The 18,247-nt window shown below is 49.2% G+C and overlaps 1 protein-coding gene across 4 annotated transcripts in view; it reads right to left on the bottom strand.

The window, feature by feature from the left end:
* Positions 1-269: 269 nt before the first annotated feature.
* LOC125956266 (midnolin homolog) overlaps positions 270-18,247 on the bottom strand; it is a 40,164-nt gene continuing 22,186 nt past the window's right edge. For all 4 annotated transcript variants that reach the window (XM_049687969.1, XM_049687970.1, XM_049687967.1 and 1 more), the window contains exons 4-7: positions 4,357-5,357; positions 3,684-4,171; positions 2,835-3,392; positions 270-2,745 (exon numbers count right to left, since the gene is read on the bottom strand). In XM_049687969.1, the coding sequence (XP_049543926.1) occupies positions 2,448-2,745; positions 2,835-3,392; positions 3,684-4,171; positions 4,357-5,357 (2,345 nt within the window). In that variant the 3' untranslated portion in view covers positions 270-2,447. The remainder of the gene's footprint in view (positions 2,746-2,834; positions 3,393-3,683; positions 4,172-4,356; positions 5,358-18,247) is intronic.

Genomic DNA, 18,247 nt, shown 5'->3' with positions numbered 1-18,247 from the left:
CTGCTACGGTCAGGTCAATCCACATTTCGCTTTCCCATCACGATCGGACGATGAAAAGCTTCTTTAACTATTCAAAGTGGACGCTGGGGATTTCTTGTGCCTCATTTCGCTGAAGTAAGATACAGGCACTCAGGACCTGCCAGGAGCCCGACCTTTCCTTGGAATTCATCCTTCGCCGAACATTAGTGCATTAAAACATTAAACATTAATGTTCAAACGGAATTCATAAGCAGCGCCACCCAACACCATGCTGATTTTACTAGCTGATATTATGATTTTATCATTACTTTTTCTGTTTATTTATGCTCTCGTTCATGAAGTAATTCTGCTTATCATAATTAGCATAATTATATAGATATTATTCGTAATAAAAAATAATAATATTAATCATTCGTTAGTACAGTATAGTTCTATGTTCTCCACACTCTCGTGCGCTGTTTTCCCTATTGTTTTCTAATTAATTTACTTACATTCCTTTCCTACTAAATGGTTAGTCATGCCTTCTACAGCGTTGCGATTTGATTGTTCTCTTCAATCTTACCACAAGCAATCGCTCTCTCTCTCTCTCTCTCTCTCTCTCTCTCTCTCTCTCTCTCTCTCACTCGCCCTCTCCCTCTCTCTCCCCCTCGCTCTTTTCCTCGTGTTTCGCCTTTTTATCTGTACAATTTTAAAGCCACAACAAACAAAAGAACGAAAGATCAAACAATAAAACAACAAAATCCCTTCAAGTCGCGTGTATGTGTCACGCAAACTTGAGACCCAATTTCTCTCTTCCTCTCTCCCTCTCTTCATTTCCTCTCCGTTACACGCACTAATAAAGTTGCACAGCACTACCGTTTAAAGTTTGATTCAGACTCGTATTTAGACCACATTTTGCGCGTTTAGTGTGCAGAGTGCTACACCCTTTCGCGTATTACTTTTCAGTTACAATTTCACTATGGACCAGACGAAGAGGACCAGTTTGCTGCTATACACTAGCAGTAGGGGAAGATTCAACTCCTTCATAGGATATTGTGTCGTGTTCTTCCTCAAGGATATCTTGTTTGGAGCATTTTGTTTGTTTGTTCAGAAGTGTGTGCCTGTGTGCGTGTGTGAGTGCACACCCAGCCTTACCCTACCAACACGCGATTCGATTAGTTTTAACAAACAATTTAACTAAAAGCCCTCTGACCCAGTAGTGTAGTGTGGGGGGCTAGTGCCGGAAGCAACAAAACAACAAAGCGCTGGCCTTACATAAATCAAGCTAGAAAACAGTGTACAATGCATGATACTAAGCAAACGGTTGCTTTTCAAAAGAGAGCAACCTATACTGAACCGTCCTTTCTGGGATGCTACATCCAGGAGGATCGGAAGATCGTGTATACTGCTACTGTGTGTGAGTGTCACGTTGCTTTTCTCTCGCTATCTGCCAGCTTGCCACCGCCGCTTATATATACTATATATTCTGTTCTGCTCGCTACACACTATCATTCAGTTGCTACATGTAGTGATAAATACGATTTTGGGGTTCTCTTTACTATTCACATAAAACAATACAATTTCACTAGACTTATCGCCCTGTTCCGTTCTTATCTCGGAGTTTCTCTACACGTGACACACACAGTAACATCCGAAATGGTAAACAACGGTCCTAACGAAACCCAGAACTGAGTGTCAAGAAGTGGTTGACGTAAAGGAGGCGCTGGATGAGGTTCAATTGTAACATAAGAACACACACCGACACGACGCCAATTCGCCATTATCGCCATTTATATATGTTTCTAGACTGCCTCTTTTGTTTCTATTTTTACACCGTCATGGTGACGGAACTGAAAATACTGATCTTGGGATCTCTCGCTTGTCTTATCGGCTAGGCTTTTACAAGATTGTGGGATGTGGTACGAGTGGAAGATGCAGGGGATGGAATGGAATATAATTTACTAATTTTAGCAAAACAGGATAAACAAACAATAAACTCCCCTCTACTACTCGGCAGCTATTCTGGAGCCGCACTTATACAAACACTACACAAAACACACAAACACTGGATTGTCACTAATCGCACCACAGAACGGGGCGGAAGAACGATGCAATAGCAGCAACAGGAACTACCAGTGCTGACCGGAGGACGAGTTGTTGCTGGCACACGATACTCTTGCCCGACGGCCTAGCAATCGTTTCAGCACGATCGACCATCTCGAGAACAGAGGATGCTGTGTGGTTCTGTTGCGCGCAGTACACCGATCTCGCGATCGCCGTCGATGCTGTCCGCACCATTCACTGCCATTCGTGTTTCTAAGATGATGCCTGTAACGGTTGCAGACGCGGCATCCGCTCACAGTATTAACTCCCAACCGTGACTTCACAGCAAACGTTGCTAGCGTTGGCGGCAGGGATGATGATGATGCCCCAACAAACGCTCTATCACTGTCCTCTTCGTCGACCTCATCGTACCATTCATCGAGCAGCTACGTGTTGGAGTAAAGATTGTCATCCAACGGCCGTAGACGCACACGTTGCCGGTAGTGATACTCCTTCAGGTACGCCTTCAATGACTTTGGTAGCGAAAGCTCGTTAATACCATCGTACGTCGTGTTACTGACGATCGCCGCTCGGCAGAGCTGCTGCAGGCTGAAGCTAAAGTTCCGGTTCAATGGGAAGGTAAGCATCGGTTCGAAGAACATCACGCACGAGGGGTCTTTGTAATGTTCCAGCAGGCCCGTCACCGTTGACGCGGTATAGACACCCGGATCGCGAGAATCAAAACTAAAAAAAAGGGACAAACAATTTTTGTTAGTTGAGGAATAACGCCAAACACGACACCACCGCACTGATGTAAAAGGAACTCCGCTTACCTGAACTTGTGATTGAACTGCTCGATCCGGGCATGGAGCGAACGATTGTACTTCCGGAAGGAGACGGAAAACAGGAACTCCTCCTGGGCGGAATCGCGCAACAGGAAGGTACCCTCTGGTTTGCCTTCCAACAACCGTTCTGCCTCGTAGCGATCCATCTTGCCCCAGTAGAAGCTGCAGCTCGTAATCTTCTGCAGATCGGGTACCAGGCAGTGAATGAAGTCGACCTGCGAGTGTATCCGCGAGTGTAGTCCACCGACTGCCCCGGGAAGACCCAAGGCAGCAGCAGCTGCCGCAGCACCGGCACCACCAGCACCGACCCCGGCGAGCGAATCATCCGGATGGAAGAAGTTGTTGGCCAGCAGAAGGCTGCGCTGGAGCAAATCACGCGTACACAGGAACGCAATCGGATGGTTTGCGGCCGAAGCGGACGTTATAGTACCACCTGACATCAGTCGCCGGGGGTGGAAGTTGGGCGGTGCATCCACACCTTCGCGTATCTCCAGTTCTCGCTGTATCCGGGCTCGCTCATCACAATCTTCAAGCGAAAAGTCATCACTACAGAGAAGGAGGGAGGAAGAAAAGAAGGAAGCGAAATTATTAGAATCATTTGTACGATACTAACGAGGATCATTAAGAAGGTTGTAAACGGATGGTAAACGGATATCCCGCACCTCGCACAACCGCACTAAATACTCGAATCAACTCTACGCCACTGATAGAATTTTAACATTCGCGGAAAACCCTTTTCACTCTCTTAATTGATTCCTATTAGATATTTTACGATATCCTTTCCTTCACAAGGTCCTTCACTTTACGTTTACCACTCGAGACTCGTGATTTGCTTACCTGGCAAGATCAAACACACCAGCTGAGGCGGACACCAGTATCAGCGGTTCACCACGAGCGTGATGGTGATGGTGATGATGATGTCGCAGCCCGTCCACTGTTTGGGTTGGGCCCGCTGGCCCCGTAGTAGCGGTAGCCATCGGGAAAAAGAACCGTGGATCTCCGGCCATCGCTGCGGTTGCCGCTGCCATCGCATGATGATGATGTTGATGGTTACGTGCCATAATCCCGGACACACCGCCACCGCTCGGTAGCGTTGCAATCGGTCGTAAATGCGCTGACGTGGTGGTCATCGTACCACCGCTGGTAGGCCTCAGTATCGGTGTTGCGGTTGAGGCCGTCATGTTGCTTGTGGTGTCACCGCTCGTGACACTGACCGGGCGAGACGAGTTTTGCACGAGGTGCTGTTGTGGTGTTGATGCTGCTACTGCTGGTGGTGGCGGTGATTCGCTCATCTTCCGGTACGCCGTACAAACGCAGGAGTTCTCCTATTGATTCGAGAAGGCAATGAAAAACGTTTGAACTCATTAGCTATCAAGTACAGTATCTGAAGGTCATCTTCGTGTTCACACTGCATACAAAGAAATTTTTGGCACATTAATCCAGGATCTCGCCAATTGAAGACACCGCCTGATAATGATGAGATTACATACGGATTTACGTAGATACATACCTTATCGGATTCACCGCCAGATTTAAGCAGTTTGGCGGTACCGCTTGAGCCGAGCAGCGCCGTGTGGCGTAACACGGAGGATGAGTTGTTGCTGCTGCTGCTGCTGCTCGATGCAGAAATACTGTTGTTGTTTGGTGCGGTCAATGTCGAGAGTGTGCCGGATACGCTGCTGCCCGATACCGTCGGAACACCGTCGATTGATCCTGCCGCGAATGTTTGCGAAGCCTGCTGCAAACGATCACTACCGACGTCACCTGGTGCTGCCGCAGTTATTGCGGAAGAATTCGAGGATTTACTGCCCCGGAGAATCGTGCAGTTCAGCGAGACGCGCCAGTTGGGTTTTGATTTGGACTTGGTCGCACCAGTGTTGCTGCTGCTGCTGCTGTTGCTGACGATGCTCGCTGTCGGTACACTGTTGTTAGTGCCATTGCCACTGTTCTTTGTCACTCGATCACGGCCAACGGAACCAATCCACGTACTGAATGATCGTTGCGGTTGCTGTTCGGGATCGTTCCGGGCACAATTGCGACACGGTGTCGTTGTCGTCGACGTTGTCGCCGTCTGTGGCTGCTGTTGATGCTGTGAGGTGCGCGAACGTCGCCCCGAAAGGCTCGATAAGGAACTGAAGAGTGTGGCGGCCGCCGATGGGGACTGCTTACGACAACACGGTCCACCGGGAGCCGTCCCCACTGATGTTGATGCTACTGTAGACGAGGAGACAGCATCAGCACCTGCTGCTGTTGCTGCTGCGACCGTGGTCGATGCTGAACTGTCGCTGGTTGCGTTTGCCGTGCTCGTCGACACCGTTGTAGACACAGCAGCAGCAGTAGCAGCACCAGCTTGCGTTGTTGTTGCGGCCAGATTCGAGGAATTTCCATCCTCCGCTCCGTCCACCTCATCCTGTGAGGACGATGGCGTAGTACCAGTATCCGCCACCGCCACTGATGCCGAGGATGCCGCCGGCAACGAGGATGCGTCGGAAGGAGAAGCTACACCAGAGCCTGCCAAGTGAGACAGAGAGAGAAAGAGAAAATTGTGATGAGAGATGTATACATAGGGAAAGAGAGAGAGTGAGAATGAGCAAGAGAGTTAACTGTAAAGCAGGTAAAGAGAAAGAGAGAGAGAGAGCGAGAGAGCAAACTCTGACGGCACTCCGGGGTTCGAGAGAAATCTTATTAACTTGGCAGCATTTCCAGGAAGCATGGGTATGGCGCAAAACGCTCAAAGACTTCGGTGTCCCGGAACGGAATATCCTCCCCTCCCGCACGCCATCGCTGCCCATCATCTCTCCACCTCGCTCTGCATTATCCTTTTCCAACGCAAACCAAAGGACGAAGGATCACCTCAAAGACAGCGAGATCCTTTTATTGAGGTCCAGTGCGCTTATGGTGCTGGTGATCACGTTTCGGTCGAATCATCGCGGTTGCTTCAAACGAATGTAAAATTGCCGGAAGTACACCAGAGCTTATCAAATTTCGCAAGGCTAACGCAGTTGACCTCCATCATCATAATCAGCACTGTTGCTTGTCTCCGATTGAGCGTTTAGAAAACCATTTAAACACGTTGCGAATTCCAGGAGATCCTAGTAACCAGTGGAACCAGCCTTGCCATCGAACCAACCAACGAGAAAGCCAACTCAGTAGCCGCTGCTGCAGGTGGATCACATTCTCCGGAACGCAAACCAATCGGAACGCCCGGTAGCCTCCATTCCACAAAGGTGGTTAACGGACCAACAATGGAAAACTCCGTTTTCGGGGAGGGGGATTAATCACCTCACCACCAACACCACACAAGCAACGCAGGTAACGTCTGCGGTTCTGGGAAAAGCAAATCATTTTTCGTCGGCCAAACACGCCAAAGCTCCGGGAATCCTTTTTTTTCCTTCCAGTGCAGCATTCCCTTGTTCTGCCCACTCGATGCGTCTGTCGGAACGAACGGACCAAATTGGTGGCATGCATTCCGCGAAAAAAATAAATTAAATTGTTTTACCAAACTCCTCCGTATCCTCGCGTTACGTAGCAGGCAGGCCATAGTAAGTAGGTGGTGTTCATGGCATTCACCCCGCTCGATTAACCCTTCCGGCAGGTAAGGTGAAGTACGGAGTCAACAGCAGAAGCGACCACCTTCGGGATAGCACGAACCATCTGGCACATCGTGACCAGTGGTCGATGAGTGAAACGCAAACTGGTCATAGCACGCTGTGTCCTTGATGCACTTCTTGCAGGGCTATCTAAGCGTGTTAAGCGAAATTCCGCAACGAACTCAACCAATGCCCGATAACCACATAGTAGATCGCAAAATCCTGCAGCTGACGTATTGCTGACAGATGTCGACAACAGCAACGAAAAAACCGAAGAATGCCATGATTAAGAAGATCCGTCAACCAACGAACAGAAAGAAGGCTGATCGTCGTTTGCTCTGCCTCCGTAATTCCTCCGTAAACATACACACACGCTCGCACGCGCGTCTCGTGTGACAGAGGACAACAACACCAACGCCATCGTCTCGCGTACGCACACCGACAGGAGGAGCATCGGAACAAAGGACGCCTAGATATGGTTGACTGAAGAGGATACCGAGAAGGAAAACTAATCTGCAAGCAAACAAGGACGAACTTGTCACGAAAGGATCGACCTAGTGTTGGTGTTGGTGCTGATGGTACCTGGTCTCTGGTTTCTGACACAGGACAGTGCACGCCGAGGCAGAGGCGGCCTTAACGAGGTCCAACAATCCATCCATCCACCCGTCCCTTCTCCCTTAAGCACCCTTTTCCTGTGCGGAGGAGTTCGCCGAAACGGAGGAGCTGGAAAAACTCAATTTATGGCGGTATCCTGAGCGCACACGTTTGTCCTCGGGATAAGTCCTTCCGAGGAGAGGCACCCGGGGAATGTACTATTGTTACAGCGGAGCACACAGCATTGGCCCCGTTTGCCAATTTGCATACCCTGGAGAATGATGGGCACGTGGACCACTGAGGATAGAGAGAGAGTTCGCCTTAGAATCCCCCACCCTTTTGGCATGCGGCATTTGATGATCAGCAGCATTTGTGTTACGAGATTCCCTTCCGAGAAATCGGACACAAGGTAAATACACGCACACGCAGCACGGCACAGGACCTCTCACGTTTGTGTCATTGTGCGACCTTCGATCAGTTTCCAACGGACCATACACCAAAGGTACGGACTGAACTGAACCGAAATGGTTTCCTCATCGTTAGTGCGTCCGAGGGAGAGAGAGAGAGAGAGAGAGAGAAGTTACGGAAGCCCCTTTCAAAGAAAAATTTACATAAAAAGGGAATACAGCCAACGATGACGTCGTGCTCAGGAACGGAACGCCACATTTATTCTGCGTTCCCTTTTCCCTTTGGGTTTGTGGCCTCTTCCTTGCGACCGGCAAAGTGCGTGGCAATAACCACCGCAAACACGTCAGGACTTGTCTGTCTCGCTGGTGCGACGGTTTGTCTGTGTTCGGCCCGAGGCCAAGTCATGAGTGGCGTTGGGCTCCCCTTTTGCTTGCTGTCTTATTGCGCTTATCTCTCCCAACAGCTGGTCTTATGTTGGGTTTCTCTGTACGCCACACCGCCACCATTGCATTGTTCCCTGGCAAACCGCATCCTTACGAACGGAGCGGCCCAACAGCGCGCGCAGCTGCTTCTCAGCTGCCTTTTCCGCGCAGAACATGACAAACTAGCACACGATGCTATAAAGACGAGGCGAACGCGCACACTTCTCATCTTCTTGCGATAGCCCTATCACCGACGATCGTGTCTCAACAATGTGTACTCCTCGCTACTGCCCTGTCTGTGATGTGCCGGCGACGCGACACAGATTACATAGGGAGTGGCACAGTGAGATTGTGCAAATTTGCGAATCACAGAGAGATAGAGAGAGAAGGTCAGGCTAGCGAACGGACTGAACAGGACAGGACCGGAGGAAGAAACCGACGAATTTCGCGATAATGGCATGTCAATCGCGACTTCAATCGCGGCGTCCGTGACTGGACTGTGGATCTTCTAGTAATCCACGTCTGAATTAATCGCTTTTGGGCTGTGGTCGGGGAACTGTATGCCCCAAATTATTGATTGATCCTGAGCTGCCCTGCCCACAGCTTAGATCGTTCCCGATCGCGCACTTCTCAAGACATTTTTCGCCTTCTCCTCCTTGACAAACTAATTCCCCGGTAACGACCAGTCGATGGTTCCTGTAAGCTTCTTACTGTTCCCCGTCGCCGATCCTGCTCCAGAAGTGGTCTAGGTCTGCACCGTCTTCCGGGGGTCTCTATATAGAAAAACACAAAAAAAACCCACGTAACCGAAACAAAGCTCTTCTTACGTGGCGATTACGTCAGGCCACTGGACGCTATAGCTGTAAATTGTAAGTGATCGTTGCCCTCTACTAAATGTCAAAACAAAAATGTCTTCCTCACAGCCAACTAGGCGACTACCCTGCGCGTGACCGATAATGGCCGATAAATTATGCCAGTGAAGCTGTTTGCAAGAAAGAAGAAATAGCAGAACGCCTTCCCAATGATGTGGCGAGTAAGTGCGAAGCCTTTGTCAAATTAAATCGAAAAAGGAATTAATTCTTCTACTTGAAGGAGCACCAGCACCGCGTCCACTGACGTACTGCACGACGCAATTGCTTATACGTTCGTTGATAATTGGTCCGATCCCCGTTCCTCCCTACAAATCCAACGCACATGATCATCACACAAGCGGTCCGATCCGATGGACGATATTTATGTTGCAATTAAAGAAAAAAATCCACAAACACACACACACAGAAATTGGTCACAAAACGCGCGGAAACAACGCGAAATTGGCGGCTCGTTAATTGCTCAGCGATGGTGAACACATAAACTTGAAGTTGGCAGGCGACAGTTGAAGCAAGATGCGGTCCTCGTAATTTCCGATGATCGAAAGTGACGTCAGGAGAGGAAGAGGATATAGCATCTTCCAAACCTACACACCAAACCCAATCGCAAACCCGCAAATTAGATGATGATGATGATGATGGCTTTAGTGGAATCACTTTGTAGTCGATTATAGAGGAATGCTTCTGTAGCAAGCATGACGACTATTTAGTCACGCCAATTACCCCATTAAGTATGATTTTGGGGCGCAGTTTGTGGGTGTGGTAATTACAATCACAAAGAAACACACACAAACACTCAAAGCACTAACAAGGACAGAGACATCATGTTCCATTTTTGTAAGATAAACTCGGTGTAATAGCAGAGTTCGCTCGAATTCAAGATATTACAACGGATATTCTCCAATAGTTTGCTCTGGCTGGTGCTACTGCTGCTGCTGATAGGTCGTTGCTTGATGCGAACTTCCTGGAACAAGCGAAACGCACGAGCAGCTCGAAGCAGCAGCTGCCCCAGAATGAGATAAGAGCAGGCATAACACTTAGTTGCACAGCAGTAAAGTAACACTGCTGTGTATCAACCGAAAAAGGGTGGTGGTGGAGCGCGAAGGCAATCTATGAAACTACACACCGAATTCTGAGTAAAACATCCTCTATCACGCGCACCAACCCCCTGTGCGCACACGCTCTGGTGTGGTAAATACGTTTTTCTCCGAAACGCAGCAGCGCTACATCGTCGATCGACACACCGGAGACCGCAGAGACCCGGAGAAGCAGAACATACAAACTCTCTGGAAAAACGCACTTTGATCAAAACCATTACCCCCCACTGGCGCTCTGGAGAATCTCTCTGATTGCAAAGGCGGACGATTTCCAGTGAATTCGCAACGAAGAATAACTTCGTTTCCAGCAGCAGCAGCCACACCGAGGAGTCTGTGCAACTTAAAAGCGATATTCTATCGACACCCTTCCTTTCGGCCTCGCCAGCTCACCACGCAACAGGATCAGAAGGATAGTTTATTTATCCTCTCAACTTTGATGAAGAATATCCCGGGGATTTTCGTTCATCGATTATACAAAAGACCACGGGGCTAAGGGTAGACGGGGATACATTATATCTTTCTATCCAGCATTTCATCAGGATAGAACACAGGCCAGAGGTTGGTTTGAATTCGATTTCATCGCTATCCTCATCGGTAGCTTCTGCGCTACACTTCCGAGAAGGACAATTTGCTTCCATAATTATCTATACGCTGCTGCTGCCGCTGCCGTAAGGTACGTATCCTTGCAATGATATCTAGTAATAGGAATTCACGAATTTTCCCTCCGTGTTAACGATCTATACGGTACCGCAGGTATTTCGACAAAGTTGGAATGTTCTCAAGGTACAAGGGATATTTGGCAGGAACGAAAGAGAGAGAGAGAGAGAGAGAGAGAGAGAGAGAGAGAGAGAGAGAGAGAGAGAGAGAGAGAGAGAGAGAGAGAGAGAGAAACTGGATGAAATGATCCAATCCCTGTCGCTACCAGGAATAAGCGGAACCACGCACCGGTAGTAGTCTAATCCGTAGTGCCGGGGGGTTCTTACAAATAGCTGCTGGCGTGCGTTGCGCGCGAATGCAGCAGTGATTCACGTGAATCCACCGAAAGTCCCACACCCATCCATAGACCCGTTCTTGCGCCCGTTTGTCCCGTATGACTCACGCCAAATATCGGGGGACCTAGTGAGACGAACCGACAAATTCCTGCTACACATTCTCCTCAGAAACTCTCCTTCCACGAATCGGCGAGAACAATGCGAGACGCACCATCATCTCGTGTCTGTGTGAATCATCGAGTAACTTGGACACGGCTCTACACCAGTCCCGTAGGGTACTCACTCCTCATCCCACCCCTGAGGGCGGATGATCAACGAAAGTCAACTAATCCTTCTCCGGAGAAAAGCGAATGAATGAGGGGTGAGAGAGCGGAGTTCAGGGAATCATACGCATTCCACGGTAATTAACCGGCGTTCCACACCAGCATCGGGCTCGCGATAATACTGATCTTGCGCTTGTGCTGTCTTTCGCTAATTGAGCTGAGACCCCTAGGCACACTGTGGGATCGGAGGTCACCAACAGAGAGAGAGAGAGAGCATAGCGCCTGCTGTCGGCGTTGAAGAAGTTATAACCAGCAGCACGCACGCCCGGATCGTGGCCTTCTCTCCCTTTCTGGTCTAGCCACTAGGAGACGATTAATTGAAGGACCACGCAAGAAACCACACAGCAGCGGGCTTCTCTGGGAGTTCTAATTGTAATTGATCCCAGTGCTACTGTGACTCTGCAGCTGCTGGTCATCGCCGGTCATCGCACCGGGGCACCAAGTGCTAACACGACATGGATTGATCTGGTAATGGGAGAGCAATTACGTCAGATCCCCTCCTTTTGGTCTATACTAACCTTTACGCGGCGGTGAAGTGATCCCGAACAATGGGAGCACGATATCGAGCAATCGTTTATGTGTCATTCTGGGGCAGAATATGCCGGCGACACCGAAACACGGAGACACGACAACACTTGCCACAGGTTGAAAGTGAAGGTTTCAGTCAAAGTCACAAAACACACAACTGGCACTGAGCGCCGCCTCAGAAGAACTGCACTAATTCGGCGAACAACTCGTTACTGATATTGGACTAAGGCGTGCACTGCTGCTGCTGCTGGAGAGGTCCACTCTCGCTCTCGCTCTCTCTCTCTCTCTCTGTCTGACACACTCTCACAGCTCACTCTGTCGCGATTACTGGAAGCGAATCGGCAGCACCCCGGTATGGTCTGGCCACACTAGAATGCGCCATCAGCGCCGTAGGTTTAAGAGGAGATGATGATGATTCAAACAAACAGACACACAAACTGCGTCGTCAACTAGTCGCGACTTTTGAGTAAAATTGATCCGAGTTCTTGGCGGGGCGTCGTTAACTTGTACGCAGAAATATACGGGAAGAGGTGGTCCAAGGATCGCCGCTTTTGTGCGAGACGAGACGATCATAAAACCGTCAACGGCGTCGCGCTCGTGTGACTGACTTGCAGCAAGCCATACGAGCTCAAAACTCCGACTCCGGTGTGCCGGCGCGCGTGGACGAATGATTCGAGAGGTCGTGCTGCTCGACTGACTTACTGAGCGCGAGTGATGGCGGCCGCGAACCGCGAACCGCGTGTGGTGAGCAAGCGACGTGACGCTATCAGCAGCAACAGCAGCGGCAGCAGCAGCAGATGCAAACGATGCAGGGGTCTCGCCTCCGTCTGGCATCGCACTCGCAGAGCGGGTGGGGACCGCGCTGGGCGCAATCGCGAGCATCGACCGAGAACCACCATCCATGGAGGAGACACGACGCGCGCCGCCCTCATCACACACATCTTCTTTCTCTCTGATCTGCTCTGCCGTACTCTGCGGCTGCGTCATGATCAAGAACGATCCTGTCCGTTCCACTGTAATACGAGTTTGTTTACGCTCGTGCATCAGCATCAGCCAATCCCAAATCCTTTGACGAATCGGGATCAACCTAATCATCTACTGAGCGCTGAGAGGAGAAGGTTCCGCGATTCGCGATCACATTACAGTCTGGACAGGGATGGGGAGGACCACTTCCGTTCTGAATCGCCAGTCTCTCTCTAGCTGATCGTCACGCGGTGTGTTCTTCATTCGGTCAAGATTGGCGAGCAGTTTCTTCGAAATCGAGCGCACTATCAAGTGCACTGCAACAATGTTTGTTGATGGCCACCTAGGAGGAGCCATATCTCCTAAAGACGACTGCCCTACTAACACTCTTTCGCCCCCTCCAAGGAGAGCCACCATTTCCTGTGTTATGCCATCTCCGGTGGTGTTTATTTATTTGCCGGTTATGTTTTGCAAACAACAGTCCTCTGCATATCACCGAATGGTGGAACTGCTGCTCGTTGCATACCAGGACCAACTGTAGGTCAAGGCAAGATGGCTGAGGTGCGGGGTCATTAGCACCGGAAGTGCGACAAGCGCGTCCAGCCAGTCCGAAAGATGACATCATTCCCCGCTGCACTTTGGCGATGTGTCCGCGTGCGCGTCTGTCTGCGTTCTCATATGTCATGTCGACGAAAGATTGCATCATTTCGGGGCCACCCAGGAGGGGGATTAGCTCGATTCTTCTCGAGAACCGCCGAGAATTCGCCGAACGCCGAGCGAGCGAGAGCGAGCCCCAAAAATGGTCGCGAGAGCGCACAACTTGTGCATGTTTATTTCGGCCTTTGTCAACGATAAGAAATGATGGCGAAGAGCGAGCAACTATTGCAACGGTAATGGTGTCACCAGAGAGGTATAGGTTGCTGCTGTATGGCGACCATATGGCGGGCTGAATGATTAATTTGTAATAGCTGGGTCTCAATCGGCGCCGATGCTATCTTATCACCGAGAGAGCTCCACGAATTGAAGGAATAAGCATGAGTGAGCGAAAAGCGAGAACGGAGCCGAAGGTAAACATTCCGTTCGGCTCCATCGGCAAACAGGTTCCAGCGTGTTGAGACACGTTTTGAGAACTGTCAACATTAGAAGGGTTCACAACGCGTTCTGGGGAGCATCGAGGCCGCACTACGTGATGCACGAATACAGGAAAGGGAGTTATTCGTCTTAACAGAACAAAATATCAAATAGTCAAAGATTAACGAAGGGAAACATGTGGTGTAAGTTTACTAGTGGAAAATCATTTTTAACACGATTTCAACAATGTTTAACGAGGAAAAACAACCCATTTTATCACATGGCTTAGATAAAAACTGTTTAAACAAATCGAATAAAAACAGCAGAAATCTATTAAAAACATGACAAACCAAAATTTACGGTTTGGATTTTGATTTGAACAAACATTCTAAATTGTGCGATTAGAGTCTTTCACACTTCATCAACTTCCATCTGACGATGTAGTTTATTGATTCCTTATCAGCCCAATAGCGGTTATGTCAATAAGGCATGTGGCTGCGTTTAAAAGAAATGAAAAAAAAACGTCAACCGGAACACAATCTCGTGGCGTATCATTATCGATTCACAACTTCCACGCATGCGTCTTATCTTGACCGGGTGTGATTGTGGGGGGGCAGGCGCTCATCGTGCGCGTTACACAGCCCCGTAGCGAGCAAGTAAACACATTATCAGTGACGACCCTTTGCCGTTCGCTATCTATTACACACTACGCTGCTTATCTACCCCTCCTCCATGAGACCTGCGCTGCGGCGCTTCCGGTCCACACACGGACATTCATTCATAAAATCGGTTACTCAATGGACGAGAGGAAGGAGAAGAAGGTGGTGGAGCCGCCTCTAGTGTACGTCTTACGACGCGCTAGGTAATTCCCGTGCGAGTCAAGTGCTGCAGCGCTCCGAGTGGATTGTCGGGAAAGAAAGTGAAACCCCTAAACACCGGCCTCCGGTTCCCCTTGGTACGCTCCAATGAGCTATAATTGCATCCGCGCAGACAACACAACGCATGTTCCGCTTCGTCGCAGACTAGCCAGCGAGAGTACGCAGCCAGTCAACACAATTGGATCGGAGGATGTCTTGAGAAAGGCTTCTCCAAACTGCTAGTGCGCAGCTCGATCTTCTTTATTTTAGATCTGCGGGCCGCACTAACAATTGCTATATTGAATGATTTAATTCAATCAACCAATGGACGCAGCGATGGATGAATGGATGAAGAGGTTCTCCTCGCAGGAAGCAAAAGATAGATGGAGGGAACACGCGGTTCGTTAGGGTAATAGAAGGAAAATGGTCTAAACGGTGGTTGGTTCTCAGACTGTTGTTCTGCAAGTCGGTCGGTGGGCGCAGGAATTGCGCAGCAGAACTGGAATTTTGTAGCACACTTGGTGAATCGCATTCGGAAGATTCCAGCAAACGAAGCTCGTTACGTAAAAATAATCATTTCTGCCAAGCCAGCTCGCGCTCACGGTAGAACAAGTTTCTGTGAAATTCTTATCCTACCCAAGGGACCACTTTCCGACAGAGAAGAAAAAAACCACAACATTTTGCAGAAAAGGGAATGGACTGTCACCATATCCCAGAAGCGAGCAGCAAAAAAGCTGAAGAACGTTTCAACTACGTAAGCAACTAATCATGCTCTCAAGGATCAAGGTCTTATAGTATGAGTGATTAACGGGAATCACTGGACGATCCTAAAAGTGTGTGCTCAGCGCGTTGGTGGCGGTGGTTGGTTTTTTTTTCTTTAAAGGCTCTCACCAAATCGTAGCACCAGACCGTAAAAAGAAGCAGGGATAGCTGCTGGAGCTGTCAGCTACACGATCCTACCACAACGCAGTGCGCAAAATACGAGACAAACACATTGCACCGTTAGCTACAGCTGGAAGCATGCCACGGTGCAACGGTGTGTTTCTCGTGTCACCCAACCCGACTAGGCCACGGTTTTCCTCCTCATTTCATGTCCTACTCAGGCCCAACCCAACCCAACAACACCTTCCTGGACAACGTTCGGAGGGGGGACGCTGATAATGCGCGACACTTTCCCGGAATCGACTCACATTGCTCGTGGTGTCCCGTTGGACATACAGACCAGACCGGGTGGGTCCCGGTGATTCGGGGAAACCCCTTTTTGGACGCACTACAGGACGGTGGACGGGGGAAGGGGGGACACATGACATTCCACCGGAGTAAACGAACCAACAACGTGCACCCAACGGTTTTGCTGCTTGCGCTTCGAAGGAGTTCCAGGAATCACTCCTTCATTGTCAGGCCACCGCATTGGCTTTTCCTGCGATAGACAGTGTACGACAGTGTCGAGGTGTGGAGAAAGTGTTCCAAACGACCACCAACAGCACCGCAGCAACCTCACTGGGGCACGTGTCACGTACAACCCAACATTCTGCTGCATGTTGCGGTACTGTGGGTAGCGCAAAAAGGGAGTTTCAAACCGAAGCTTCCTGGCATTATAGGATAGCATCTTCCGGATGCACCGGAGTAATTTTCGTTTATCAAAGCTTAATCTAGCACTTGAATTACATTCAATACCGTTCTGCGACAATGGGTCATTAGCAGAGCGGTTTCCAGTGCTTGTTTATCAAAAGACGATTCTCGAAACGGAACCGTTAATATTGTGTATAGTTCACAATTTTAATTCTTTATTTCAACGAGTATATAAAACGCAGCCGCTCTTTTAGCTTGTTTCACAATGACTACTGAGATGTACGCTCGTCGCGTCGTCGCGGGGTCGCGTCGCGGCCGACTTGATTATTTTCGCAAGGTGCATGCATGACACTTAATACTGGGATATCGACGAACCAAGTGACATTTTGACTGTTGTGTGACAAGCTGCAAATGGTCAAAATAGCCCTTGAGCTATATGAATATCGATTGAAGGGATCAGAGTAGCCGCTAGTGAAATGAAAAAATCAGCCTACTGAAGTTCATCTGTATTTGTAGGCAAACATAGACCGGTATGGACAAGAAAAAAGGAGATTTGAGATTCCAGCATGTCGTGAACGATTTTGGCAGTAGGTGTTGTGGTCAACGCAAAAATGAAGCCCTCGTGGATCTATGGAACACAACAGTTCTTGGAAGAAGACGACCTTTTCAGCGATGCTTGCGAAGGCGTATTAGTACTCTGGCTTCCAGTTGTGTACTTATCAACAATATGAACAATCGCTATCTGTGCTGCACTCCGAGAGCACTCCGAGACGTTGCACCATCTAACGTGTAACGTTCGCATCACCTAAAGCACCTCAACAGCTCCCAACAAGGACGGGTACTGCGTAGCAAAGCTAAACGTCATAAGCAAACATCTCAACAACACACTCCAGGCTACGCTGGCGATAGCATCATTTCGATGAAACACTAATAACCTGACACTAACATCAAACGATCCACCGACCTGTACACTAAAAGGAGCACGGAGTCCCCCACCGTCGTCTTCCCGCTATCATCTTATTCGTGCGAAATGCCCTTTACGCGATGCAAAACATACATCATGTGGTGCCGCTGCGACGAGAACCGTGCATGGTGACTTCACTCGCACCGGATAGCATAAGCGTGCTGCAGCATCACAGCTGCTTCGCGACACCATTGCACAAGGAATTGTTGAGCTACCTCGGGTTGTTCCTGTCCTGTATGTGTGTATGTCTGTGTGTGTCATGCTTAAGAAGAGAATTTCTTTTCGCCGAAGAATGAACATTTCGCAGGATCAAAAGGAAAACCAGGAAGCTACTGGTGGAGGAAGGCCAGAGGCATCACATTCCGAGAACCTCTGCGCACGAAGAGCTTTTCATAATTGAGTTCACAAGTTTTCTTTCTTCGCGATGATCAAAGCGACACCCGACCCGACACTGCTGCTCCAGCGCGATTTAGCCGACAGAAAGAATTTAAATAAATACATAAATGTATACGCTATAGTAGTTCCGCATGTTCCCGGTATGTTGCGGTAACTCATATCTTGGTACATGTTGGTGTTGGGAAACATTTGAATTATTCATAGACTCGGATGTCGGAATTGAAGGCATAGTTTTACGGATTCGCTCACTGGAAGTAACTGCATGATCGATCGCTTCCAGGGGTATCTATATCTCAGCAAGATAGATGGTTTGACGCTACTTGAAGGGTGTAGTTGAAAGCAATGCCAAACTAACCCTGGAGACTCGGGCAGATTGGAAACAGGACAAATCATTCCATTATTAACCCAACTAGTAAACAGTTGCTGGAGCCACTGTTAAAGCCACTGTTGTCACAACTATTTCAAAAGGTTTATCGAAACAAGCATTCCTTCGTCGACCAACCACTCGCAGTTAAAACGCACATAGCTGAGAATGCAACGGAATGCTCCCCTTTGCCTTCCCAAACGAACAGAGAAACGACCAGTCCTCCATAGTGTGTGGACCCATAACTCGCACCACATGGGGCCAACCGTGTCGTTCCGTAAATGGTAGTTGACACGGCGACAGCTTGGATCTCACCTACCGCAAGAACACCACCAATCGTAATCGCAGGTGGGACGACGGCATGTACCGTGCATGAGCTAAATACGGTTTG

This window comes from Anopheles darlingi, chromosome 3 (assembly GCF_943734745.1).
Source record: "Anopheles darlingi chromosome 3, idAnoDarlMG_H_01, whole genome shotgun sequence".
Lineage (NCBI taxonomy): Eukaryota > Metazoa > Arthropoda > Insecta > Diptera > Culicidae > Anopheles > Anopheles darlingi.
Note: the sequence above shows the minus strand (reverse complement) of the source record. Positions and strands in the feature narration are given on the sequence as shown.